The sequence below is a fragment of the Micromys minutus genome (genome assembly GCF_963924665.1).
Source record: "Micromys minutus genome assembly, chromosome: 31".
Lineage (NCBI taxonomy): Eukaryota > Metazoa > Chordata > Mammalia > Rodentia > Muridae > Micromys > Micromys minutus.
Genome location: NC_137966.1, coordinates 14,281,107 through 14,308,959, shown reverse-complemented (window position 1 = coordinate 14,308,959; position 27,853 = coordinate 14,281,107). Strand labels below are relative to the sequence as shown.

Here is a 27,853-nt window from a genome sequence, read left to right as displayed (position 1 = left end):
AACTGACTCCTGGTTGTTCTAGGGCCTCTCATCCTGATGAGTCTGCTGAGCTCTGATTCCATCACTAATGCTCTGGCGGACAGAGACTTGTGACAAGCTGCTGCTCCGATATTCTTTTAAAGATTTATTTATTTATTTAATGTACACACACTGTGGCTGTCTTCAGACACACCAGATCCCATTACAGATGGTTGTGAGCCACCATGTGGTTGCTGGGAGTTGAACTCAGGACCTCTGGAAGAGCAGTCCGTACTCTTAACCTCTGAGCCATCTCTCCAGCCCCTCCTATATTCTTTTTTTTTTTAAATTGGATATCCTCTGTATTTACATTTCAAATGTTATCACCTTTTCCCCAGTCCCATCCCCCTCACCCCTATATTCTTAAGAAATATAATAAGGCACAGGGGGCAGGGGAGAAAGTCTTTCAGTCATCACAGAACCTAAGGACATAAATCAGCTCTGTAATCTGTATGTACTACTTTTACGGAAGTTGGCTAAACCATCATGTTAGCATGGTAAACCTGGGTTTATTTATAGTTTTCCAGACAAAAATACAATACTAAAACTGTACAAATATTAAAAGTGGGCATATTGTTTTATTCTCTTTTGTAAATACTCATGTTCAGTGTTTTCGTATCGGGCTGGAAAGATGGCTCATCGATTAAGAGCACTGACTGCTCTTCCAGAGGTCCTGAGTTCAAATCCCAGCAACCATATGGCGGCTCACAACTGTCTGTAATGGGATCTAATGCCCTCTTCTGGTGAGACAGCTACAATGTATTCAATAAAATAAGTAAATCTTTTAAAAGGGGGGGGAGGGGGAGAAAGAAAGAAAGAAAGAAAGAAAGAAAGAAAGAAAGAAAGAAAGAAAGAAAGAGCACCTCAATGCACCTCGATGAAAGTTTGTGTGTCCATGCCATATGTGCATACGTGTGTGTGCATTCGTGTGTGTGTGTATGTGTGTGTGTGTGTGTATGTGTGTGTGCTTATATGCTACATGCCTGTGGGTACCTCAGGAATCCAGAAAAGGGTGTAGATGCCCTGGAGCTGAAGTTTTGATTCAACCGTCAGACATGGGTGCTGGAAACCAAACTCAGGTCCTCCAGAAAAGCAGCCAGTGCTCTTAGCCATCTCTCCAGCCCTGAAATACTGTTTTTTAATTTATACTTTTGAAAACTAGGTTAACATTTTCTATTTGACATGCAAACTTAAGTGAGAAGTCAATTTTAGGTCCATGTGACACACCCCTGGGACCTCCAGCACTCAAGGGCACAGAGCCGCCCATGTTTATTGATACTTTATTTAGTGGGAAGGTTTTTTTTTTTTTTCTTTTCCTCACCTTCAAATTTGGCAAAGTACATTTCTTTGAGTAAAAATAGAGCGTGAGTTTGTAAGGCAGAGTTTAATTCCTCCTGACTCAGCCTGAGGATTTGCTGATTTTCTTATTTTAACATCTCATGCTGAAGTTGCTCACACCTGCCCCTGTCTCCCTGGGAAGGCGAAGCATCTCCATCCCCCACATTCTCCACCCACCACACCTCCCCTCCTCCCCTCCACACCCTTTCCCACACACAGCCTGGGCAGGAGAACTGCCTACAGAAGACCTATATCCACAAACCAGAATGTCTTCTCTAGAGCACCCATCAGTTTCAGTCCCTGGTTGAAGAATGTTTTCCGTCCTCCTCCTTGTCTGAATACCATGTAATTACAAACAGAGGAATTCTAAAGTGATTTTTGTTGTTTGGTTTTTGAAGCGGACTCTTGCTATGCTGCCCTGATTGGCATGGTACTCTATGTTTAACTCAGACTGACCCCAAATGTATGCCAATTCTCTCAACCCAGTCTTCCAAGTGCTGGGAGTAAAGATACCACCATATCTGGCTTCAAAGTCAATTTTATTTATTTGTTTATTTACAGGCAGAGCCTCGGGTAGTCCTACCTGCCCTTGAGCTGTCTGTGGGGCTGAGAATGATCTTGAACTCTGACCCTACTTCCTCCTTTAGAGTCCTGGGATTACAAGTATGTGCCACCATACCCAGCCGTTGGTTTGGTTTTAAAATAATCTCTTACTCTACAGCTCAAGCTGGCCTTTAAGTTGACAACCCTCTTACCTCAGCCTCCTGTGTGGTGAGATTGTTACTACACACCATGATGCTCAGTAACTTGTAAGATTTTTTTTTCCTTCGATTTCTTTATTTATTTTATGTATGTGAGTACACTGTCTTCAGACACACCAGAAGAGGGCATCAGATCCCATTACAGATGGTCCTGAGACACCATGTGGTTGCTGGGATTTGAATTCAGGACCTCTGGAAGAACAGTCAGTGTTCCTAACCACTGAACCATCTCCCCAGCCCACAACTCTTCATATTTTTAACAAATGTTCCTTCTTTAGCTGACGTCAAAAACTGCACTTCGGGTTTCCAAGATCCCTTGGCACCAGAAAAGGTTAACTGAGATCCATGAGCTCATTCAAAAGGGACAAAAGGAACATCGCATGCCCTCAGGGCTAGAGCTTGTCAAGTGCCAGTGTGGCTGGGGTCTGACCCAAGCTCTTCCATCCCAGGCCTGGAACTCTTGTCTCCTGCATCTTCCCTGAGTCCTGGTTCGTGAAGTAATAACTCATGGGGCCAGAGTAGATCTGCCTGCATCCAAGTAAAAGCCTAATGTGTCCTGAAGTCAGTGCCTCAGAGACCACGCCCAGTTGACAGCTGTGCTGGCTGGGAAGTCCTGACATAGGCCCACTTGCTAGTGTTCTAAAAGATGCTTCTGTGCACCTGAAACCTCAGCACAGAACCCAGGTCTGACAAAATGCCACTCACTACCTACTTACACATCCATTGGAGAGCTTCACCGTGGTAAAACAGGTTTAATCTTTCCTGGGGAGAAGGATGGAATGGTACAGGCAAACCTACTGGCTGAGAATAAGACTGATACCACACTTTTTTAGCTAGGTTTAAGTCAAGATTTTAGGGGCTGGAGAGATGGCTCAGTGGTTAAGAGTACTTCTAGAGGTCCTGAGTTTGATTCCCAGCAACCACATGGTGGCTCACAACCATCTGTAATGAGATCTGAGTCTCTCTTCTGGTGTGTCTGAAGACAGTTACAGTGTATTTATATATAATAAATAAATAAATAAGTCTTTTTTAAAAATTAAGATTTTGGGCTGGAGAGATGGCTTAGTGGTTAAGAGCACTGACTGTTCTTCCTGAGGTCCTGAGTTCAATTCCCAGCAACCACATGGTGGTTCACAACCATCTGTAATGTAACCTGATGCCTTCTTCTGGTGTGTCTGAAGACAGCTATAGTGTACTCACATACATTAATAAATAAAATCTTTAAAAAAAAAGCTGTGACCATAGATGCCAACATTTTCTGATTGGGCTCAGCTCACACACTCTTTGGTTCCTAACACTTGGTGTCTAGAGTGCCCACTGACTACAGGACCGTCCTGCCAGCTCTTCTGTAGAAACTATCGGCCACCCACAGCCTTTCAGATGAGAAAGGCTTCAGGCAACATTGAGACACGGTGTTCATGGTCATCAGCTTAACAGATAAGAGAGGTGTGAGCTATGCAATGGGAGAAAGAGGGATAAATAAGAAATATTAACTAAGTAGTCTGTAAGCTATGACACCCGTGAATCAAATGAACAAATCAGTTTTCATGTGGCAATTGTAAAGTTGAAAAACAATCTTTTAATTTTAAATAAGAATGTTCATTTCAACAGCCTTTATTAACAAAAAGAACTCCCATCCCAGGGCATCTGATGCTCTCTTCTGGCCTCTGCAGGCACCCATGGTGCATAGACACATATGGACAATAGCTTTTAGACATGTAATGTAATAACCCCCCTCCCAAATAACATTGAAGTGAAGAGGTCATCTTCAGGGGTCGATGAGATGGCTCAATGCGCAAAGATACAGCCAGTCTCGCAACCAGAGTTTGCTTCCTGAAACCCACATAAAGGACGAAGAGAAATGACATCAGCACAGTTGTCCCCGGACCTCTGCCATATATGTTCTCCCCTCCCCACACTGTGTACACACACGGTAATATGAACCAGCAAGATGGCTTAGCAGGTAAAGACCACCAAGCCTGTCACCTGAATTCAATCCCCAAAACCTACTCTGTAGAAGGAGAAAACCAAGTCTCTAACGTGGTCCTCTGATTTCCACATGAGCATCATGACACAAGTATGCTCACACATGTACATGCAAATAAATAACATGTTTAAAAGCAAAAACAAACAAACAAAACCTGTTTCCTATGCTTTGGAACGGTGGCTCCACCCTGGTGGACAGAGGGGGGGACCCAGTGCTTGGGAAAATCCCCCAAGGAGACAAGTGAATTTTGGTACCAAATCATGTAGTACATGTAAGCCACAGCTGGGCTGCTCCACGTTACCAAGGCAACAGAAGTCAGTGGAAAGGAACCCCATCCAAATGAGCACTGTTTATTTTGGGCAATTTTAGGGTTTTTGTGTTCCGGATAGGCAAAGATAAACATACCCAGACCTTCATTTGTAACCTATGGAAAACAGTGACATTCTAGAAATCACCTGTATGACTCAAACCAAGACCCAAGGTGAATAAATACAGTTTTGTTTGTTCATTCATTTAACACATAGAACCCAAGGGCACTTTGTTCTTTTTTTGTAGAAGATGATGTGTGTGTGTGTGTGTGTGTGTGTGTGTGTGTGTGTGTTTTGAGACACAGTTTCTCTGTGTAATAGTCATGTCTGTATGTCTTAGGGTTTCCATTGCTGAAAAGAGACACCACTGTGACCAAGGCAACTCTTATAAGGAACATTTAATTGGGGCTGGCTTACAGGTTCAGGGTTCAGCCTATTATTGTAATGGCAGGAAGCATGGCAGTGTCCAGGCAGACACGGTGCTGGAGAAAGAACCAAGAGTTGTACATCCTGACCTGAAGGCAGTCAGCAGTCAGGAGAAAACTGACAGCCAGGCAAGCTAAGAGGATCTCAAAGCCCACCCCCATAGTGATACACTTCCTCCAACAAGGCCACACCTACTGCCACACCTTCTCCAACAAGGCCACACCTACTCCAACAAGGCCACACCTTCTCCAACAAGGCCACACCTACTCCAACAAGGCCACACCTTCTCCAACAAGGCCACACTCACTCCAACAAGGCCACACCTACTCCAAGGCCAACCGTACTCCAGCAAGGCCACACTTCCCTGGGCCAAGCATATTCAAAGGGTCATACTGTCCTAGAACTCACTCTGTAAACCAGGCTGGCCTCAAGATCTCAGAGACCTGCTACCTCTGCTCTTAGAGATTAAAGGGGTGCACCACCCCGCCACCTTGCCACTTACCTTGTTGATTTTAACATAAAATTTTCGCTATGTATCCCAAACTGGTTGATAGTCAATCTGTAGCTGAGCTGGCCTTGAACTGTGGCAGTTACGCTAGAATTACAAGTGTATACCACCAAGCGTAGAATTTTGTTGTTGCTGAGGGGTTTTGGTTTGATTTGTATTGGGGGGCGGTATTTGTTTGTTTGTTTGGTTGGTTGGTTGTTTTTTAAGGCTAGGTCTCATTGTGTTGTCTAGACTATCCTTAAACTTTTAGGCTTCCTGCTTCAGCCATCCAAGCGCTGGGATTACAGGCATGCGCCATCATAATAGACTAATGCTTTTTAAAAATCTGCATCTGGGGGGCTGGAGAAATGACTCAGTGATTAAAGCCATATACTCCTTTTGAAGAAGAATGGATTTCAATTTTCAGGATCCATGTCATGAGACTCAAAACAGATTATTATAACTCCAGTTCCAAGGAGAATCTCAGAGATGCCCTCTGCTGGACTCTGAGGGCTTCTACACTAACACATTCACACATACACATAATTAAAAAAAAAAAAAAGGTATAGAGCTGGCTCGGTTAGGAGTACTTCCAATTCTCCCGAAGGAGCTGAGCTCGATTCCTAGCATCCATGTTGGGCTAGAATGTTAACTCCAGGTGTTCTGATGCTTTCATCTATTTTTCAAGGGAATATTTCACATGCATGGTATACATTCACAGATACATATACATAATACATAAAAATAAATAACTTTTAAAGAAATCTGCATCCTAGGAGCTGGAGAGATGGTTCAGCACTTGTTGTGCTTGCAGAGGACCTGGGTTCAAGCCCCATCACCCATATGGTGGTTCATAACCATCTATTATTCCTGTTCCAGATCTGAAGCTCTCTTCTGACCTCCTCTGACACAGGCATGCACGTGTCCATATAGACACACATGCGGGCAAAACAGTCATACATGTAAAATATGTATGTACATCTAAAAAATGTATTTTAAAAATCTGCATCAGGCTGGAGAGATGGCTCAGTGGTTAAGAGCACTGACTGCTCTTCCAGAGGTTCTGAGTTCAAATCCCAGCAACCACATGGTGGCTCACAACCATCTGTAATGAAATCTGCTGCCCTCTTCTGGTGTGTCTGAAGACAGCTACAGTGTACTTGTATTAAATAAATAAATAAATAAATAAATAAATCTTTTTTTAAAAAATCTGCATCTAGGGGGATGGAAAGATGGCTCCGCGATTAAAAGCTCTGACTGCTCTTCCAGAGGTCCTAAGTTCAATTCCCAGCAACCACATGGTGGCTCACAATTATCTGTAATGGGATCTGATGCCCTCTTCTGGTGTGTCTGAAGACAGTGACAGTGTGCTCAGATACATAAAATAAATAAATCTTTAAAAAAAAAAAAAAAAAACACACATTTGTTCTTACAGAGAACCCTGGTTTGATTCCCAGAACCCACATGGTGACTTACAAACATCGTAATTCCAGTTCCAGGGGAGCTGACACACTCTTCTGACCTCCGTGGACACGAGGTACACATCAATACATGTAGATAAAACGCTCCTTCATATGTAGTAAATATATTTAAAAACACATGAGCTGATTAGTTATGGATCTAGAGCATACATAGTAGCAAAATCTTATAATCTTGGGACACAGGAGGCTGAACAAAAAGAATCATGAACTCAAGGCCTGGGCTACATTGTAAAACTCTTCCCTCCCCCACCCCACCCAGAGCTGAAAATGGAACCCAGAGCCTTGTTCTTATTAGACAAACACTCTACCACTGAGCTAATCCCAACCATGCAAGACCTCTTCTCAAACAAAGAACATTCTCAAAAAGGAAAGGCTCTGTAATTATCTTGTGCCGGGGATGGTCCAAGATCTTACAGACAGTGGGCAAGTGCTTTGCCTATGCTTCATGCCCACCCAGGGAGGGTAACCTTCCATGTGAACTGGCTCAGAAAGTTTTCTGAAATTGTCTGTAGAAGTGGATGTTTAGCCCTCCAGAATGCTCGGCTTCTGCCTCTAATGTCTGTGAAAATGTTTAACTCTTGTCCACTGAGGTTGGGGTGTGGCTTATCGGTGTAGCACTTGCCCAGTGTGCACCAGGCTCTGGGTTCACTTCCCCAGCACCACACACAAATGAGGCAGAAAAGGATTCATCCGTTGAAACTACGCATAGAACAGAACAAAGACAGAATGCTGCAGACTGTGTCTTCATAAACATTTCAGGAGCAGATGTGCATTTAACTCTGTGCAATATTTTAAATGCTTCTGGCAGCCAGGCCTCGGCATAGAAGCCTATAAACTCAAAGGAGGCTGAGGTAAGAGAGTTACAAGTTCAAGGCCCATCTAAACCTTTTAGTGAGACCCTACCTCAAAATAAAAAGTAAAACCAGGTCCTGGGGGAGGGGGTGCTGGAGAGATGGCTCTGTGGTTAAATGTACCACTTGTTGCTCTTGCAAAGGACACAAGTTTGGTGCCCAGCACCTACATGGTGATGACAACCATCTGTAATTCACCAGTCCCAGGGACTCCAGTGTCCTCTTCTGGCCTCCATGGATATCAGGCATGCACATAATACATGTATATACATGCAAACACTCATTGTATGTCATATACATATATATGACATAATATATGTTATATACTATATATATGTGTGTGTGTCTGTATATATATTGTGTGTATATATTATATATGCATATGTGTGTATATATATGTATGTACATATATATCTGTATATGTATGTATGTGTGTATATAAATGTATATATGAATGCATGAGTCCCTAGGTTCAATCCCTAGTACCCCAAAATCAAAACCAAAACGCTCCTGGCATTTTCTTTTTGTCTTTAAGACAGTTGTGTTGTTGATCCGTCTTATTATGAAGCCCAAGCTGGCTTCGAACTTCTGGTCCTCCTAACTCAATTCAATTTCCTAAGCGCTGGCCTTACAGGTGCACACCATGATGTTGTTAAGGGGACTTCAGAGACTGTTAATGTGACTGGAGAGAATGTAGTTCTTCACCAACTACTACGTTGTAAAATATTTCCACAGTGTTGTAGGCAGGTCGAGGAGCCAGACAGTGTATGCTGGAGTGAATGCCACTCTCCTCCTGGCCATGAAAACCTGGTCCTTCTCACCCTATTGTCTGTCTTCCCAGCCTTGTCAACAGGAAAATGGCACTCGCTAAGGATGACTGTGACTAAGAAGTCCCCCTGGCTGCCCTAGGCCTGCAGGCCAACAGACCAAGCGCTATCAGTTTCTCTGAGCCAAATGGACCTCTACACACAGGTCATGAAACTGATTTTACTCTGGGTATAGAAAATGATCTGGTTTTAAAGCACCTGCTTCTGAAGTTGGCTACCTTACTGGAGGAGGACTCATTAAGATGCTGCAGGCCTTTACACAGTTTTCTGTTTAGATGGGTGTGGAAACACACACCTTTTATCCCAGCACTTGGAAGGGAGATGCAGGCAGATCTCTGTAAGTTCTAGGCCAGCTAGGGCTACATATAGGCCTAGAGAGGTAGCTCTGTTAAGAGCACATACTACTGTTGCAGAGGACCCGTGTCCAATCTCCAGCATTCATGTTAGGTATCTTTACAATGCAAACACACACACACACACACACACACACACACACACACACATACACACACACACACACTTTTTAAAATTTTAAATATTTAGGTTACTATGTGTATGTGTTATGTGTGTGTGTGCATGTGTGTGTGTATGTGATGTGTATGTGTGTGTGTGATGTGTATGTGTGTATGTGATGTGTATGTGTGTATGTGATGTGTATGTGTGTATGTGATGTGTATATGTGTGTTTGTGTGTGTGATGTGTGTGTGTTGTATGTGTGATGTGTATGTGTATATGTGATGTGTGTGTTTGTGTGATGTGTGTATGTGTATGTTTATGTGTGTATGTGGGTTTGTGTGGGTGATGTGTGTGTGTGATGTGTGTGTGTTTGTGTGTAATGTATATGTATGTGTGATGTGTGTATGTGTGTGTGATGTGTTTGTGTGTGATGTGTATGTGTGTGATGTGTGTGTGTGTTTGTGTGATGTGTGTATGTTTGAGTGTGTGATGTGTGTTTGTGTCTGTGATGTGTGTGATATGTGTTTGTGTGTGTGATGTGTGTATGTGTGTGTTTGTGTTTGTGTGTATGTGATGTGTGTGTTTGTGTGTGATGTGTATGTGTGTGTGATGTGTGTGTATGTTTGTGTGATGTGTGTGTTTGAGTGTTGATGTGTGTTTGTGTGTATGATGTGTGTGTGTGGTATGTGTTTGTGTTTGTATATGTGTGATGTGTGTATGTGATGTGTGTATGAGCATGTATATATCACAATGAACATGTGAAGGTCAGAAGACAACTTTTAAAGTCAGTTTCCTTCTTCCAGGCTTACAAAGGCCAAGCTCAGATCACAAGCCATGCCTAGAAAGTGCCTTACCAATTGTATTGTCATCTCACTGGCTCTGATCTAGGTTGGCCTTGAACTCACTGCAGTCCTCCTGCCTCTGCCTCTCTAATGCTGAGAGTACAGGTGTGAACTATCACACACCTTGCTCAGTGTTTAGTGGTTTCAACAACAGGATCACATGGAGTCCACACCCCACACCTAACATCCGGCCTTGGTGGGCTTCATAGCACTGAATTGTGGCCTTCGGGACTTGTCAACAGCAACTGGAGCCAAGCACAAAAAGCAAAGTCTTCTCTGTAGGTTACCTCCCTAGGCTGGGGAACCATTTCACGGCATCTGCTGCCTCCTTTCGGGGTCCAGGGTCATATGTGAAGTGCATACAACCTAAAAGCAAAGAAAACTGACAGATGCAAATGGTGTTTTGCAGGGAGAGAGACAGCAACCTGGAGGCCCAGCGTCCAGCCTGCAGAGGTAGGCCGGCACAACAGCGTTTATGGAAGCTGAGGATCAGCTGTTTGAGTGACTCAAAACAAGCCTGGTACCTGCCCCAAACCATACTTCTCTAGAAGTGCATTGCTCAACAAGGCCTTGCCCAAGGCTGCGTCCTGTTCATCTTGGGCCTATCCCCTGGAGAACCACCGTGTTTCGTTCAGTTCTAGAGAGCAAAGGAAGCTTGAAGGCAGTCTCCAATGAAGCCACTGTGAGGCTGTGTGAGGAAAGGCATGTGCAAAGGATTAATGCCCTGTGGGATAATGGGCTCTTGTTCACCTGCACAATATAACCAGCCCCGGGAAGGTGCACTGATTGTGCAGAGGTACCCTTGAGTCTTTCACATGCCCAAAACATTAGACAGTAGACACAGGCTCCAGGGGAAGTCACCCTCCTGTCAAGACCCCACAGAAAGGATCCCCATCTGGACTATCCAGGGTTGCTCTGTGAGCTCTGGCATGGTGGCCACATGCTGTGGCTGGCAGGGAAGTGTGGACCCTTATCTAACACCCGTGGATGGGGCAGCTTGTACTTTACACTTTGTGTGAGGTCTGAAATGGTGTCCTCCTTGAGCTGGCTCAACTGCCAAGAGCTCAATACTGTGGTTTGCCAAAGGGACCTGGAGTAAAACTCTACAAACAGCAGAACATGCTCAGGATTTGCGGTTGAGTCAGGGGTTCGAAGAAGGCAGGTGACTATAGTGCTGAATTGGTTTCTGTGGGGGGAACGTTTTCCTCCCACCAGGGTGGGCACAGTGCCACACCTCCCTGAGATCTGGAGCCCATTGGTAAGAAGACAGGAAGCTGATGGGAAAGGAGGGCGTGATGCGGGAATGTGAAGGCAGCACTGGGCTCTGTTGATGGGATGAGGGTATGAGGGAGGAGGACTTCTCTTAGTTGGTGGGAGGAGGGTATGATGGGGAAGACTTAGCTCAGTTGGTGGGAGGAGGGCATGGGGGAAGCACGGGAGCAGGGTATGAGGAGGGAGGACGGGGGTCAGTTGGTGGGAGGAGGGCATGAGGGGTGAGGGAGGACTGTGGTCAGTTGGTGGGGGAGGGCATGAGAAGCAACGAAGCTGAAGAGACAGAAAAAAAAAAGACAGGAGACAAAACCACTGTTTCAATGATAGAATCAGTCAATCTTTTCAACTTTCTTTGTAGAAACTTTTACAAACTCCAGCTCGTAGCTATTTTTATAGTAAAAAAAAAAAAAGATGATTCTTACAAGAAAATGCATTTTTTTTTCTGGTAAAATCATAGGAACTCTTCAGACCCTGTAAGTGAATATCATGCTAGGCTCATGATCTGGATATTCCTACTGAGGATGTGGGCAGATGAGAGACGGAGCTTGGAAACAGCTTGATTCCACAGGAAGGGCAATGTGCTCGGATTTCCAAACAGACTCAACATTTCCCGTGTGACTATAGACCTATGTGAGGCAGGAGGCATTCCCTGTGAAGAACACCACCTCCTCAATACAACTGTCTTATGTGCAATGTTTATGTGTCAACAAATGTATCCTGGGGTAGAGGACGCACAGTTCAGTTGATTCTGCTGGTTTAACATGCTTAAAGCCTTGGGTGGATCTTCAAACACTGCAAAAAAAAAAAAAAAAAATGGCAATGATAACCCTTTTGTAAAATCATCTTCAGCTACAGAGTGTACATGAGATCCTATCTTTAAAAAAGAAGAAGGTGGATACCCATGGGAGGACTCCCCTTCGCTGAGAGGAAAGGGAGGGGGAAAGAAAAGAGAGGGAGGGGATGGGAGAAGAGAAAGCTTCAATCAGGATGTAAAGTTAATTAATAAAAATTAATCATTAATCAACACTGAATAAACTTTGCCCTGATGAACTTATAAGGAGAAAGAACAAGAAGAAGGAGGAGAAGAACAAGAAGAAAGTAGAGGAGGAGAAAGAAAGAGAGAAGAAGAAGAGAAAGAAAAAGTTGTATGCCAGCATGCACCCTTGTAATCTCCACACTCCAGAAGCTAAGATAGGAAAATTGCAAATTCACAACTGTATTCCTCCAATAGGAACAAGGATAAGGTCACTGGGAAAAAACCCAGTGTCTGGAGCCCACTTTCTTCACATTCTTTGAGACTGTGTCTGCCCACCAGGCACAGGGCCTGCTCTGTGCCAGGACATGAGGAGGGCTGCTCTTATGAAAACACGACTGGTAGTTTATAGCTGCACATAGTAGAATGAAAGATGGGGCATCCGAGGACATGGGGACCCAAGAAGTGAGAACAACACCTTACCTACAGCTTAGCAGAAGAGGATCCAAACTCTAGCAGTCGACTGGTGTCATTTGGGAGCGTCATCCAGCTGCCACCATCAACTACTAACACAATCCCTGAGACATAGGAAGCCAGAGGGCTGGCTAGGTACAGCACGCTGTGGGCGATCTCTGTCTTGGTTCCAAGTCTTGGAATAGGACTTGAAAGAAGCTTTAATTCTGAACTGGCCCTGGAGCCTCCTGGAAAGCAATAGGAAGTCAGACCCCATATGCCCCTACACCATAGTGTCTGCAGCTCTCTCCGACCCAGACCTAGAAACAGTGATTGCTCTACCCAGGCTAACAACAGACTGACACAGAACCCACACGAGGGAAAGTGATGCCCTTTGGGCACTGGAGACCGTAACTACTACTACTTCTTCCTCTTCCTCTTCTTCTTCTTTTTAAGATTTATTAATTTTATGTATGGGAGTACACTGTCCTCTCTTCAGACACACCAGAAGAGGGCATCAGATCCCATTACAGATGGTTATGAGCCACCATGTGGTTGTAGAAATTGAACTTAGGACCTCTGAAAGAGCAGCCAGTGCTCTTAACCACTGAGCCATCTCTCCAGCCCCTAACAACAATCTCATTCAAGTCAAGAAGTTATCTAGGGGCTAAGTGGTTAAGAGTGCTGACTGCTCTTCCAGAGGTCCTGAGTTTGATTCCCAGCAATCACGTAGTGGCTCACAACCATCTGCAACGAGGATCTGATGCCTTCTTCTGGTGTGTCTGAAGACAGCAACAGTGTACTCATATAAATAACAAATAAATCTAAAATTCAAATAAAAATAAGTTTGTTGTTGTTGTATTTCTTTTTGAGACAGGGTTTCTCTGTGGAGCTCTGACTGTCCTGGAATCCACTCTGAGGACCAGGCTGGCCTCAAACTCACAGATCTGCCTGCCTCAGCCTCTCAAGTACTGGGATTAAAGGCTCATGCCACCACTACCACCCAGCAAGACAGAAATTTCAAGTCCTGCTGCAATTCTAGAAGCTTTGACCGATGTCTCAAACTCCCAGAGAGACTTACCTAATCTCCGCAGCCCCTCAGTGCCACTGATGGCACCAGGAGCCAGGCTGTTGACACGGATATTCTGGGGACCCCACTCCACGGCCAAGTGTCGTGTCATAGCATCTGCACGAGAGAAATGCATATGGGAGGGGATATTCTGAGGTTGTTCTGCTCTGGGGTAGCCCAAGTGCTAGTGTGAGCTCTACAGTGCCCATAGCTAGGATCAAGTTCATGTGGAAATTATCAGCCTCCAGGGAGAGTCAAGGGAGGCAGTCCACGGGGACGTTCATACCCACAGCTGCCTTGGCAGCGCCTGCGTGTAGCTGCAGCACCTGTCCCCGCATACTGAGGGTGGCAGTAATGTTCACAATCACTCCTCCATGGTCCTGAAACATATAAGGGATGTCGATGGATGAGCAGGTAGCCAACAGGAGGAACGGTCCCCTGCCAGGAAGATACCCACCCGGAAGAACTTCTCGTAAACCACACGTGACACATTGAAGGTGCCAATGGTGTCGATGTCGACCACAGTCTTAAAGGCATTGAAGGACAACGCACTGGCAGGGCATAGGAAGTTTCCTGCTGCACCTGGAGAATAGAAAGGGAAAGCTGGTGGCTGTGGCTCTGAGAAGCTAAGCCCTGTCACAAGATGCTCTGAGGGCAGCGAGAGTATGGAGACCCTTAAAGTAGTCTAAGCTAGACAAGATAGGACATCACACACTCAAAGGATTTCTTGGGTAACAGACACAGAATAGAAGACTGTATGCCAAGATGTGGAGTCCTAAGACCAAGTCTGAAGGCAGCACTTGGGAGCAGAGGCAAAGGGATCAGAAGTTCAATGTCATGGACATAGTAAGTTTACCCCAGCCTGGGCTATAGGAGATTCTATTTCACAAAAATAGGGAGAGCAATAGATAGATAGATGGATGGATGGATGGATGGATAGATAGATAGATAGATAGATAGATAGATAGATAGATAGAAGATAGATAGGAGATAGATGGATAGATAGATAGATAGATAGATAGAAGATAGATAGGAGATAGATGGATAGATAGATAGATAGATAGATAGATAGATAGATAGATAGATAGATAGATGACAATTTGTTTTGTCTTCTGAATGTAACCTTATTTGAATGTAGAGCCTTTAGCCAGGCATGATGGCACACACCTTTATTCCCAGTTAACAGAGACAGGCAGATTTTTCTGAGTTCAAGGCCAGCCTGTTCTACCAAGTGAGTTCCAGAATATCCCACGGCTACCCAGAGAATCCCTGTCTTAAAAAAACAAAACAAAAAAGCAAACAAACAAACAATCCTCCCCACAGAAACAGGAAATAGAATGTTTTTTTTTATCAAGCTGAGATCATGCTGAATTAGGGTTAGCACTAACTGATTTCTTTCTCTAAGAAGAGGTAAGGGGGGCTGGAGAGATGGCTCAGTGGTTAAGAGCACCGACTGCTCTTCCAGAGGTCCTGCGTTCAATTCCCAGCAACCACATGGTGGCTCACAACCATCTGTAATGGGATCTGATGCCCTCTTCTGGTGTCTAAAGAGAGCGACAGTCTCCTCACATACATAAAATATAAGTAAATCTTAAAAAAAGAAGAAGAAGAAGAAGAAGAAGAAGAAGAAGAAGAAGAAGAAGAAGAAGAAGAAGAAGAAGAAGAAGAAGAAGACGAGGTAAGGGGAAGTGGGGTGTTGCTCAGGGGTAGAACACTTGCTTAGTATGTACAATGTTGTGAGTTCAATCATCAGGACAGAAAGAGAATATGTAAAGATACAAAGACACAGAAGAGTCGCATGAAGACAGAGTCAAAAATTGGGGTGACACAGCCACAAGCTAAGGGGCACTAGGAATTGGTCCAATTCTGAAAGCTGAGATGAAGTCACAGAACGATCCCCTTCAGGAGCCTGCAGAGACTGATGACACCTTGATTTTAATGGCTTCTAATGGCCTCTAGAACTGAAAAATTACATCTCTCCTTCGAACAATTTTAAGTATATATATACACACTCTCTTTATTTTGTGTTAAGAGTGTTTGCCTGTGTACCATGTGAACATCTGGTGCCTGTGAAAGCCATAGGATTGAACCTTGATATATGGTAATAATACCAATTATCCAGCACGTAACATTTGAGTAACAGCAGATACACTAAAGTGATTATATAGAATTCTGTTTGATCCACTTAATTATTCTGTAAGGCTATGAAATCAACTTTTTTTTTTTCAGGGCTAATGATAGTAACCACGGCTTTCTGCATGCTGAGCTCCATTCCTAAATCTATTACATTGGTTTATTTATTTATTTAGAGACAGAGTCCCATTATGTAACTCTGGATGTCTTGGAACTTACTATGTAGACTAAGCTTTTCTCATACTTAGAGATCTTCCTGCCTCTGTCTCCTGAGTGCTGGAATTAAAGACATGTGCCACAATACCTGGAGAACCAGCCCGTATTTTATTTTATCATGTATTTTGTAGATTCATGATGGGTGTGCATGTGCTACAGCATATATGTGAATGTCAGAGGACAACCTGTAGTTGTGGGTTCATTCCTTCTACCACTTGGGTTCCAGGGATAGGACTCAGATATAAGCTGCTGAGCCATGTCCCCAGCCCACGTTTTTGTTGTTACTACTGGTTGTTTTTCAAGACATGGTTTTGTAGCCCTGGCTGTTCTAGAACTCATTCTGTAGACGGGAAGGTCTTGAATACAGAGATCCACCTGCCTCTGCCTCCCGAGTGCTGGGATTAAAGGCATGCACCACCATTGCCAGGCCAGCTCATGTTTTAATTAAAGATTTATTTATTTATTTCATGTATGTGAGCACACTGTCACTGTCTTCAGACACACCAGAAGAGGGCATCAGATCCCATTACAGATGGTTGTGAGCCACCATGTGGTTGCTAGGATTTGAACTCAGGAACTCTGGAAGAGCAGTCGGTGCTCTTAACCACTGTGACATTTCTCCGGCCCACTTTTTCAATTTTTAATTTGTATATTTTTATCTGTGTGGTGGTGTCAGATCTTGGCATTTCAAACAGTTGTGAGATGCCATGTGGTTGCTGAAATTTGAACCTGGATCCTCTGAAAGAGCAGTCCTTGATCCCCCAGCACATTTTTTAAAAAAGATTTTATTATCATGTATATAGCATCCTACCTGCATTTATGTCTGCAGATCAGAAGAGGGCACTAGATTCCATTACAGATGGTTGTAAGCTATCATGTGGTTGTTGGGAATTGAACTCAGGACCTCTGGAAGAGCAGACAGTGCTCTTAACCTCTGAGCCATTTCTCCATCCCCACTTCTTTTTTAAAGTAGAAATTTCAGTTCACGGGCTGGAGAGATGGCTCAGCGGTTGGGAGCACTGACTGCTCTCCCAGAGGTCCTGAGTTCAATTCCCAGCAACCACATGGTGGCTCATGGCCATCTGTGGTGAGATCTGATGCCCTCTTCTGGTGTCTGACGACAACTACAGTGTACTTATATATAATAAATAAATAAATATTTTAAAAAATTTCAGTTCACAAAAACACCCTGTAGGTGACTTAGTCATGTTCAGAGAGCATCCAGCGAAGCTTAGGTTTTGCTAACCCATGACTTGCTAGTCCAGGACAGAGCTGTACTCTAGACTGTGCCTCTGGCAAAGGGAAAGGTTATTGTTGGGCCAGGACAGAAGCTGTTGCCTGAGTCCATAGTTGTGAGGCCATAGTTTAGCCAAGACAAACACCTAGGCTCTCTGTCACATCACTACCCCTGGAACAAAGTTCTGGAGCTTCCAAACAGCACTTTCAACTTATCAGAAGACTCTGGCTTTACCAATCCTGACTCACAGTTAATGAGGATGTCAATTTTGCCAAATTCTTTCAGCGCTTGGTCTACAGCAGCCATGACAGCTGGGGGAACTCGGACATCCAGAGACAGAGGGAGGCACCGCTTTCCAGTGGCAGCAACCAACTTCTTAGCAGCCTAGACAGCAGAGAGAAAGAGAGTCAGATGGCAGCCCCAGCCTGGAGAAGCCGCCTCAGCCCGGAGTAGCATATCCGTAAGAACTTCATGGGAATGACTCATCTATGTTATATTAGGACCCCAAGTTAGTTGGGGTGCCCTGCCAGGAAGACTTAGCTTGAAAATAGCCACCTCCAGGGCCAGACTCCTGGTGGATCCTGTATCCTCTATAACCTGTCACCTGTCCCAGACCCCACACCCTCCTCCAGGTCATTTCTCCTGGACCTATATGGTCGGAATGACGGCCATTAATATTCAATGATGATCCTACAGAGCCATTCTGGAACCATTATTACTTCTAAAACTGTGACCCAATAACCAAACTGCTAAAGAAGTCAAGAGTAACTCTGAGGGTCCACTTCCACCAAGTTCCTCTATGCAAGAAGAAACAGATTTTATTTTGCTTCTACCCTCTGGGTCTCAGGACTCTTCCCCACAGCCTTCTTCTCACCGTGGACACTCTTGGCAGACTCCTGCTGGCGATGACAGTGTGGCAGCCATGCCTACAAAACCAGATGACAGGCCTGAGAAGAAAAGTATGAGGAACACACGGGGGTGGGGTGGGGGGCGTTCCTACCAAGTACTGCTCCAGAAAGAACTCCCCCAATTTCTTAGTTTCTTGGTCTGAGCCAGGAATCAAGACTGAAACATGGCTAAGAAACTCTAGAGAGACTTCTAGATGTCATGGCTGCCCACTCCAAGGTTTCTGTGATATGATTGGGCTTGGGGTACCCCACCCCAGATACCATGTATATGGCAGAGAGGGTTTGGTGGGCTCCTGGTGCCAATCCCCTATCTGTGCAGGGCCTGCTGGGGCACTGGAGGGAAGGTCAGGGAGCCCATTTTGAGAGAGGGAGCCTCCTGATGACAATAGCATATGTGACCTGTTGCACAGGTTTTCAATGAAGCTACACTAACTTATCCTAATCTTCATGACTCTGAATAGGCAGAGCCTTGTTCTACTAGACGGAACTGCATAAAGCCACCAGCTCTGAATGATAATCTACTACTTGGCATTTACGACAGTTCTTGTGGGACTCACGTCCAGTTGTGAAACGCAGAATACTGGAAAGGACTGGAAAAGGGTTCTTCTACCTCCACCTCAGCCTAATTCTGAGCCTCCACCGGTTTTGGTAGCAAACTCCTGACCCTTTCAATGAGGCCACAAAACCTGTGTCCAAGAGACTCTGTTCTCCCATGATAGTGGAACCCCATCAACCTACATTACTCTAAGGCTAGTGTCACAGTTTCACCCACTTTTAGGGGACCCCAAAGGTCCTGCCTTCCCCCCCCCAGGGAATCACTCCCCAAAATCCACCAGGATCCAGCCAAAGGGAAGTAAGGTGGCAGGCAGGGAGCATTCCAGAGTAGTGTGTACCTCATGAAGATCTCAGCGATCCGGAAGCCAATCCCAGAACCACCACCTGTGATAAAGGCCACTTTGTCCCTTCAAAAACAGGAAAATGTAGTCATTTTTAAAAAATATTTATTTGTTTTTAAAACAGTACGAGTGTTTTGCCTTGGTGCCTACAGAGAGTTGAGTCGTCATGTGGATGCTGGGTCCTCTGCAAGAACGGTAAGTGCACTGAACTTACTTAGCCATCTCTCTAGTCCCTAGAATCTACCTTTAAAACAATGTTTTAGCTTGATGGGGTATGCATGCCTGAAATTCCAGCATGTGAGAGGTCTTGGAGGAAGGGAGACCAGGAATTAAAGGCCAGAAAGGTCCCCGGAGAGAGTTCCAGGATAGCCAGGGCTTTGCAAAGAAACCCCATCTTGAAAATCAGTAGATAGATAGATAGATGATTGATAGATTGATAGATAGGTAGGTAGATAGATGATAGATAGATAGATAGATAGATAGATAGATAGATAGATAGATAGACTGACAGACAGGTGGGCAGATAGATAGATAGATAGACAGACAGACAGGTGGGTAGATAGATAGATAGATAGATAGATAGATAGATAGATAGATAGATAGATAGATAGACAGACAGACAGGTAGATAGATAGATAGATAGATAGATAGATAGATAGATAGATAGATAGATAGATAGATAGATCCCTGTTAACTGAAAGTCAATAGATAAGTGGCCAAGGTGGCCTTTTACCCCATGAACTTCCACCCAGTGCCGTTGTGAGAAAAAAAAAAAAATGCTCCTGGTGAGCAAGAAACTCAATGGATTCGTTAGACACAAATCTCCAGCCATAAAACTGCAATCTTTAAAGTCAGTTATTTTTAGGCTTTCTAGAAGTTCGGAGGTGAATGGGAATATTTAGTCTAAAGCTTTCTGCGTAGTAAGTTACGAAGTAAGACGTGTTTTCAAAAGTGAGCAAGTTTCCCCCTCAGTCCCTCATCCCATCCTTCCAGAACTACAAGAAACTTCAGATCTAGGATTGCTCAGGAACAGGGTACTGAGCATCCGTCCTCTGTGCTGTCACATCCAGTGGCAGATTCGTTTTGACCCCTGTGCTCCAACCCCGGTTCTCTCCCTGGTTCCCTGCTTTAGCTCACTGGAGAAGGTCCGGGCAGAAGAGGTGGCGGTACTCAGAAAGACAATCATCCTCCTCAACGTCAGGCGGCTGCTGGGCCATGATTGCTGTGTGCGGTCCCGGGTGGCGAGGACAGTCTGAACCGGGAACTAGATGTACCTTTCCAACTCAATACTCAACCGTTCGGTTCGGTAGGCTGCTTGCTCCGCCCAGAAAGATCCAGAACCAAAGTCCTGTTCCCCCCACCCACCAGACTAGTGGGACTGGGGCGCCCCACCTCCAAGGAGGGGCCTCGGCTCTTCATACACCTTCCTGCGACTCCCAGCTTCCACCTCTTCCCACTCAACCAGGCGGACACCCCACCCTCGGTGGCGCGCAGCCTGCTGGGACTGCGAATGGGAGGAGGCACTGACGCCCAGGCAGAGGGATGCTCCGGCCAGCTAAATCCCCGTTTTCTTTCACAGTTGGTGTCGGTGCAGCCACTTAGTGAAAGTACCCAAGCTGGCCCGGTGATGTGGTATCATCTGTGTCCCTCCGGACGATCACTGCTCGGCTTCTAGGACACTCCCTCTCAGCGCAGGGCATCTGGAGCTTGCAAACCCAATAGCTCCCTCGCGTGGCTAACCCGGGTGGAAATTGCAAAGTGACCCTCTTCCTGGCTGGCAAGGTTCACTGCACTGAAATTCAACTGAAGCTGCTCAGGCACAGGCCAGTGCTCAGAACCCAGAACTTGGGTTCCATTGTCTAGGTGTCAAAGAGTGAAATGACTTGTCAAATTAGCCTCAGAAGCGGTCCTGATGTATCTGCTATTTTATCAGTGACTCCAGGATCGGAGGTGAGATGTGACTTACATATGCCAATGTGAAAATAAACGGATATCAGGTAGTAGCCGTTATCATGGACCGCATCAGGTCAGGAGTGGAGGATGCTCTCTCGTGCCTGAGTTGCGTTAAGGGAGAGATGAGAGTAGCACTTGGAGTGTAAGCCTCTACTGTTTCAACTTCAGGAGACCTGACACAAAATACCCACAAAGACTTGAAGAAGTCTCAGGCCCCATCTACTCTTTATTGCCAGATGAATCGGATGGGCAGGAGCTGTACCAGCACCAGCAAAAGAACTCCGTTTGGATTCTCAATTTCATGAACCCCTGACTCTTGCCAGGTTCATATATTTAAACAAAGTCAAGGAATCTTCCTCCTGGGGGAGTGACGCTCTAAGCTTCAGGTCTACTGTTTTACATCAAGCGTAAAAACACGCACTGGAGTGCGTGAGTAAAGCAATTTCCTCCACATATGACATGACTATGGGGACATCATGGAGTATCATTTCTGTGGGGACCTATAGCTTGGCCCTGCAGTTGTGCCAATGAAGTAGAATGCGGTGGTAGCTGGGACTAGGAGAGTAATAATCCAGGGCATTATACACTTGCCTTAACTCCTCACCTAATGTCTCCTACATCCAGGGGTCTTGAGGCAGGGTTGCTAGGTATATAGGAGGTAGGTTAACTGAAAGCAGGGTTCCATTGCCCATGCTGGGGGATGGGGGGGATGGGGACGGGACCAGACCTTTCAGTGATTCAGCTGTTCTGAGGTCACTCATGCTTCTGTGGCTAATATCCCATCCACGTTCCCATAAGCCAGTCCAAAGGACTCATGGGTCCGCCAACTGGGAATGCTGGGAACTGATACTCTGGTCTGTTATTGGTGCACTATGGGGCATGGGGGATGGACAAGCATTTGTTTATATCTCCCAGGAAAGATCACACAATGCTGAGATAGCAGAAATAATAAGTAGACCATTTCCATTTTTTAAAAAAGATGTATTTATTTTATGTATGTGAGTACACTGTAGCTATCTTCAGACACACCATAAGAGGGCATTAGATTCCATTACAGATGGTTGTGAGCCACCATGTGGTTGCTGGAAATTGAACTCAGGACCTCTGAAAGAACAGCCAGTGCTCTTAACCACTGAGCTATCTCTCCAGCCGGACCATTTCCATTTTAAGCATAAAATTGTAATGTCTCTCCTTTGAGGCAGGCAAAGTCACCTTTGACAGTGCCCCAAAGGTTACCTGACACCTTTGTACACAAGAATCTGATTCAATATTGTGCTGGCTTAGAATACAAAAAGGCACATAAAGTTGAGGCTTAGACTCCCCTGGGCTGGACTTGGACAGAGGGGGAGCAGGGAGTGGTTTGAGGAGATGGGAACCATGTGGGCTTGAGCTCTTGTTGACAGAGGTAGTTGGTCATGGGTAGGTCCTGAAGTGCAGAAGGCACGGCAAACCCTCAGGCAGGGTAGCAGCTGCTGTGGTGACCACCGTCTGCCCAGTTCAACAGTTCGTTGCTCTGAAACCATAGCTCGATCTCCCTCTGGGCTCCGTCCACAGAATCACTAGCATGGATGACATTCCTGTGTCGGGTGGGAAGGTGAAATCTGAGTCTCAGGCATTGGGGCCTCGGGGATAACTCGCCTCTAGCCTGCTGCCCTGTCAGGGGAACACAGTGACTGGATAGAAGAGAGAGAGTTTGGATCTGGTCATGGTGCTACACCAGCACTGAAGAAGCTGAGATTGCAGGATTGCCTTCAGTTCATGACCAGTTTGGATTATAGAGGGAGACTCTGTCTCGGAGAGGGGCTGAGAGATGGCCCAGCAGTTAAGAGCATATCCTGCTCTTGCAGAGAACCTGACCCCGGTTCACAAGACCCAAATATGGTGGCTCACAACTACCTGCAATTCTGCCTCCAGGGCATCTAACGCCCCCTTCTGGCTTCCACAGGCACTACAGGCACATGCACACAATTTAAATAAAATAAAATAAATAAAAAGGAAGACGAGAGCTAGAGATGAAACTCATTTGGTAGAATGCTTGCTCGCCTAGCATGCACAGACCCCTGATTTTGGTGCCCAGCATCATAATCCAGTACTTGGGAGGTAGAGGCAGTGAAAGTACAAATTCATGGCTGCGTGCATCAATCTGACCTGTTTGAGACCAGCCTAGATTACATGAGATCCTATCTGAGAAAAAATGAAGGGAAGGAGGAAGGGGAAAGGGTGAGCAGTGACAGGGGCTGGACATTTGCATCTCTCCTGGCTTCAGTTTCTTCCAAGCTCAGAGGCCAGCCTATACACCAACTTCTGAGAGCTGCCTCTCCCTACCAGTTATCAGAGATGACCCTCATGGTTGGTGACCAAAACAGAATACTAAAGAGCCAGGAAAGAGTGGTTTTAGTCAGGCATGGAAGCCTGATGTAAGCTCAACACTCAGGCAGTAGATCCATGAGGATAAGGAATTCAAAGACAGGGCTGGAGAGATGGCTCAGTGGTTAAGAGTTCTGACTGCTCCTCCAGAGGTCCTGAGTTCAAATCCCAGCAACCACATGGTGGCTCACAACCATCTGTAATGAGATCTGATGCCCTCTTTTGGCATGTCTGATGACAGATACAGTGTACTTACATATAATAAATGAATAAATCTTAAAAAAATAAAAAAGGAATTTAAAGACAGCCTGAACCACACAATAGGCTCAGAGCTAGTGTGGCCTACCTGAGAACACATCTCAAAGGAAAAAATTTGCTTCTCTTTCAATCCAGCAAGATACCCACTTATCAAGGACTTGTCTTTTTTTTTTTTTTTTCCTTTGTGACCAGGCTGTCCTTGAACTCACAGAGATCTGGCTGCCTCTGCCTCCTGAGTGATGGGATTAAAGGCTAATGCTACCACCGCCCTGAGTAATACTGACCTTCTTTACCCCATGTTGGGAGACTAAGGGTGTCAGGGCATCCATACCTGCTGATGTGAACACTGAAGTCACCCCTGATTGTACCAGGGGCTGCCTCTGTTGAGTCGGTATGTCCTATCATGGCCCTTGAGATGTGGACCACATTGTGGCCTTCCCAGACCTGCAGCACAGATACGTAGGTTGGAGAGAAGCTTGGGGACCCCAGGTGCCCTGGGTTCAATCCAAGCCCTTTCCTTTGCTTGGGGGAGAACACCCCAAATACCCGTTCCATTGCCCCCTGCCCTGCCGTACCATGGCCACCACAGGCCCAGAGCTCATGTAGCTGATAAGGGCTGGGTAGAAGGGCTTCTTCTGTAGGTCTCGGTAATGCTCAGCAAGGATGTTCTCTGGTGCCTGTGTGGAGAGAGGGATGAGACCAACCCTTGGAGAATAAACCAATTGGTGTCAAGTTTGGGGCACCTTTCAGACACAAGTACAGGAGCTAGCTAGCTCCCGCAATGGTTACCTCCCAACCCTTGTAACTGCCAGTGTTGGGGACACCACAGCCCAAGGGCAGATACCTGCAACATCTTCATCCCCACCAGCTTGAAGCCCCGCCTCTCAAAGCGCTGGATCACAGTTCCTACTAGTCTCCGCTGTACCCCATCTGGCTTCACAGCAACCAGGGTTCGCTCTTGGGGCCAGGGGGGCCCTCCTGTTAAAAAAAGAACAGGTCAGGGGCGAGGATGATCCTTATGTTCAGGTCTCTCCCACCTAGGACCCTAACAGAGCTCAGCCATCACAGGGCTGGAACTCACCTACCACAATACAAACGGGAGTGGCCCTGGCAGAAGCAAAAGGTGGAGGTGGTTTCCCTGACAACGCTCAGATAATTTAGGGGCCAGAGAGGCCTGGTGATGGTGCCCCTCCCAAAAAAAAAAAAAAAAAATTGGGTCTAGCCTCACATAACTCCAGATACCACAGTGTGTGAACCCCAGGCCTGCCCACAAGGAGCTTATCCTTTGGGTGGGGAGAAATGACATTGAAACCAAAGAGCGTTAGTGTATGACGTCTAAGCGGGCTGAGTGCTGGGGACCAAGGAATAGTTCTTGAGAAGGAAGAGGAGAGAGGATGGTCCACACTGCCCTGGCAGCTATGACGGGAACATAGCTGCCAGGACTTCAGGCTGCCCCTCAGAACACTCAGAGTCTGCAATTGTCCTCAAGCTCCTGCTGCGACCAGGGCATTGAGGGTCTCCTCCAAGACCAAATGCTACTACTGGGAGGGTCCTAGCCCCTGGTTGTCTCACAAAAATGCACCAAAGTTAGGAGAAACACCAAGTTAGAGAGGAGAGATCAAACTCTATCCTCAGGCCACAATGGATGCTCAGATAACATAGGCTCAACAGGCTAAGGGTGGGGGCGGGGGATCTCCCAAACTTGTAAGTTCCCCAAGTGACAGAAGTCAGAGTAGCCCCAGAACGCAGATGCCTGCTGGTCTGCTTTGTTGAGACTATTCAATTTCCAGCGTTCATGAAAGGAACACCGGTTATCTGGCTCTCAGAAAGCATTCCATGAATAGATAGCAAGGGCCGAGACCCCGGGAAATGGTCCGGTTGTCTTAGGCCTGCTCTGGCTCAGGTTTCAATACCCTGGCAACAACAGTTCCAAGGAGAGAATGTGACCCCATAGCTTTAGGAGTCACGCGTCTGCTAGTCTCCCCGCCTAGGCTTTGGCTTCTGCTAAAAGCCCTGACCCTGGCTGCTGAGGGTTGTTCTTGCACAGTCCTCCGGGACAAGACCAAGCCTTTGGCTGCCGCACGTGCGCAAACAAAGGCCGCGCAGCCGCCATCCGCCCAGTTCCCCACGGGCACAGGACTCACCGGAACTGGGGCGCACCAGCAGGCACTGAAAGCGTGGCCCGCACAACAGCACCCGTAGCGCGGCGTGCCCGAACAGGCAGCCCATGGTGCGGGGCTGGCGCGGAGTTGCACTCAGCGCCCGGGGGGCAGTGGGCGGTGCCACGCATCCACCCGCTCCGCCCCGCCTCCACCCCAAGGGGCCCGCTGGGGCCCCGCACCCTGTCCTCTGGAGCTGGTGCTTCAAAAACTAATCGCCCTTAACATCAGGGTGCAGCTCAGTGAGGAGCGCTTGACTGTCATGCGCAGAGCCTTGGGCTCGACCAACCTTCGTGCTGCAAGGAAAAGAAATATATAAAGAAGTTTATGTTTATGTATATGTACGTGTACCCATTCAGTTTTTAGATTATATACTTGTTTTCATACCGCACAGTCAAATATTGTTATCTACTTTATGGAGGAGTAGCCATTGCAAATACCATCTGGCTCTAACTAGGTTTTGCACTTCGACTATTTGTCAGTTCTGTCACTACATCCTTAATTTTCAATTTATTTATTTATTTATTGGAATGTTTAAGAATTGTGTCTAAACATCTCTCTCTAGATTGAAAAAATTATTTTAATTTACTAGTGGAGTGGTCGTGGTGTGCTCCTTTAATTTCAGCCCTCAGAAAGTAGAGAGGCAAGCTCTCTGAGAAACGCTTTCTCAACCCACCCCCAAAGAAAAAATATTTATAATGAACGGTTGTGAGCTGCCCAGGGTGGGTGCTAGAAACCAAAGGCAGATCCTCTGGGAGCGTAAGCACTGCTCTCATAACCACTCAGCCATTGCTCCAGCCTCCCCTGGGTACCACAGGTGGGAACTGGGAATTGTTTTGTTTGACTTTATGACAAAGGCGTCATCTTTTCTGCTATCCCTGCATCCCATGTGTAGGAGAGGCTGGCTTGGAACCCATGACCTTCATGCCTCCCGTGTTCCTAGTGCCGGGATGAGAGGAATGTTCTCCCAGACAAGACTCAAATTATTTATTCATTAACATTTATTCTATTTTATGAGATAGAATCTCACAAACTGTGGGAACTTGAAGAAATGCTCTGCTGGGACTGGAGAGGTGGTTCAAGGCTTAAGAGACCTGGCTGCTCTTCCAGAAGCCCATGGTTTGATCCCCAGGACTCACACAGTAGCTCACAACCATTTCTAACTCCAGACCTAGGGCATCCAACACCCTCCTCTGAGCTCATCAGGTGCCAGGCAAAACAGACACAGAGAAAATACCCATACAACATGAACTAATTAAACAAAATTAAAGGGAAAAAAAAATCTGGGCTAGAGAGATGGTTCAGTGGTTAAGAGCACTTAGCTGCTCTTCCAGAGATCCTAAGATCAAATCCTACCAACGACATGGTGGCTCACAACCATCTGTAATGAGACCTGGTGCCCTCTTCTGGTGTCTGAAGACAGCTACAGTGTACTCATATTCATTTTTTAAAAAATTTTTTTAAGAATTTAAATTTTTAAAAAATTTTTCTGCTATAGCCAGACAAGGCTATAACCATGGCTGAGGGAACTGCAGGTTCAAGGCCTACCTGGACTGCATAGTAGGAATTTGTCTCTAAGACTTTACATTCAGTTCCAGCACTGGGGGGCGGGGGGGCAAAAGAGGGAGGAGAGAAGAGGCCTCTCTCTTGTGCTCAGGAAGGCTCCAACTCCTGAGTGTTGTTAATTAGATTTCTAGGCTCATGCCGGGACAAACCACACCAAACCAACACGGTTCCACGTGGAGAGCTTTAATAGAACAGGGACAGGGGGCAGGGTCAGGAGAAGAAGAGAAGAGAGAGGAGGAGGGGTTTCAGTCTTTTATAGGGGTAGGTGGGCTCCCAGGTGGAGGTGGGCTTCTGAACGATGTATCCTGGGAATGCTTTTGCTGTTTCCATGGTGATGGATGTGCCAGGTTCCTGTCACCTGTGAGTGGCGTGAGTGGCACCATCGCTGGGGTTAAGAGCCATCCTAATGCCAACAATGGGCTCAAGCTATCTTCTTGCTTCGGCCTCTGGCCCGCATTACCCTTTGCCTCTCTCTCTGCCTTTAATTTAGTACTTAAGCCATTAATATTTAAATGTTATTGATAGGGAATTTGTCTACTTGTTTTTTTTTCTTTTTTTTTTTGTAAAACAGAGCTTCGTGTATCCCAGAGTCATCTATTCTCGTGTCTGTC

The 27,853-nt window shown here is 46.0% G+C and overlaps 2 protein-coding genes across 2 annotated transcripts; both read right to left on the bottom strand.

The window, feature by feature from the left end:
- Nucleotides 1–11,395: 11,395 nt before the first annotated feature.
- DECR2 (2,4-dienoyl-CoA reductase 2) lies at nucleotides 11,396–20,377 on the bottom strand. Its single transcript, XM_080942013.1, has 9 exons — nucleotides 20,077–20,377; nucleotides 18,937–19,005; nucleotides 18,010–18,061; nucleotides 17,384–17,519; nucleotides 14,007–14,131; nucleotides 13,836–13,929; nucleotides 13,562–13,666; nucleotides 12,511–12,728; nucleotides 11,396–11,846 (listed from the first exon to the last, which is right to left on the bottom strand). Exons 1-8 carry the CDS (start codon nucleotides 20,154–20,156, stop codon nucleotides 12,511–12,513), a joined length of 879 nt encoding a protein of 292 aa, XP_080798139.1. The 5' UTR covers nucleotides 20,157–20,377; the 3' UTR covers nucleotides 11,396–11,846.
- A 1,617-nt stretch (nucleotides 20,378–21,994) lies between these two features.
- Nucleotides 21,995–25,791, bottom strand: NME4 (NME/NM23 nucleoside diphosphate kinase 4). Its single transcript, XM_080942544.1, has 5 exons — nucleotides 25,662–25,791; nucleotides 24,362–24,495; nucleotides 24,093–24,194; nucleotides 23,849–23,961; nucleotides 21,995–22,469 (listed from the first exon to the last, which is right to left on the bottom strand). Exons 1-5 carry the CDS (start codon nucleotides 25,744–25,746, stop codon nucleotides 22,346–22,348), a joined length of 558 nt encoding a protein of 185 aa, XP_080798670.1. The 5' UTR covers nucleotides 25,747–25,791; the 3' UTR covers nucleotides 21,995–22,345.
- Nucleotides 25,792–27,853: the final 2,062 nt, after the last annotated feature.

Coding starts and splice junctions, on each gene's coding strand:
- DECR2 (XM_080942013.1), bottom strand. CDS start 20,156: ATGGCCCAGCAGCCGCCTGACGTTGAGGAGGATGATTGTCTTTCTGAG. Junction 13,930..14,006: donor TTTACGAGAAGTTCTTCCGG/GTGGGTATCTTC, acceptor TATATGTTTCAG/GACCATGGAGGAGTGATTGT. Junction 13,667..13,835: donor CGCTGCCAAGGCAGCTGTGG/GTATGAACGTCC, acceptor TCTCTCGTGCAG/ATGCTATGACACGACACTTG.
- NME4 (XM_080942544.1), bottom strand. CDS start 25,746: ATGGGCTGCCTGTTCGGGCACGCCGCGCTACGGGTGCTGTTGTGCGGG. Junction 24,496..25,661: donor GCTGGTGCGCCCCAGTTCCG/GTGAGTCCTGTG, acceptor TTTTTTTAACAG/GAGGGCCCCCCTGGCCCCAA. Junction 24,195..24,361: donor TGGGGATGAAGATGTTGCAG/GTATCTGCCCTT, acceptor CTCTCCACACAG/GCACCAGAGAACATCCTTGC.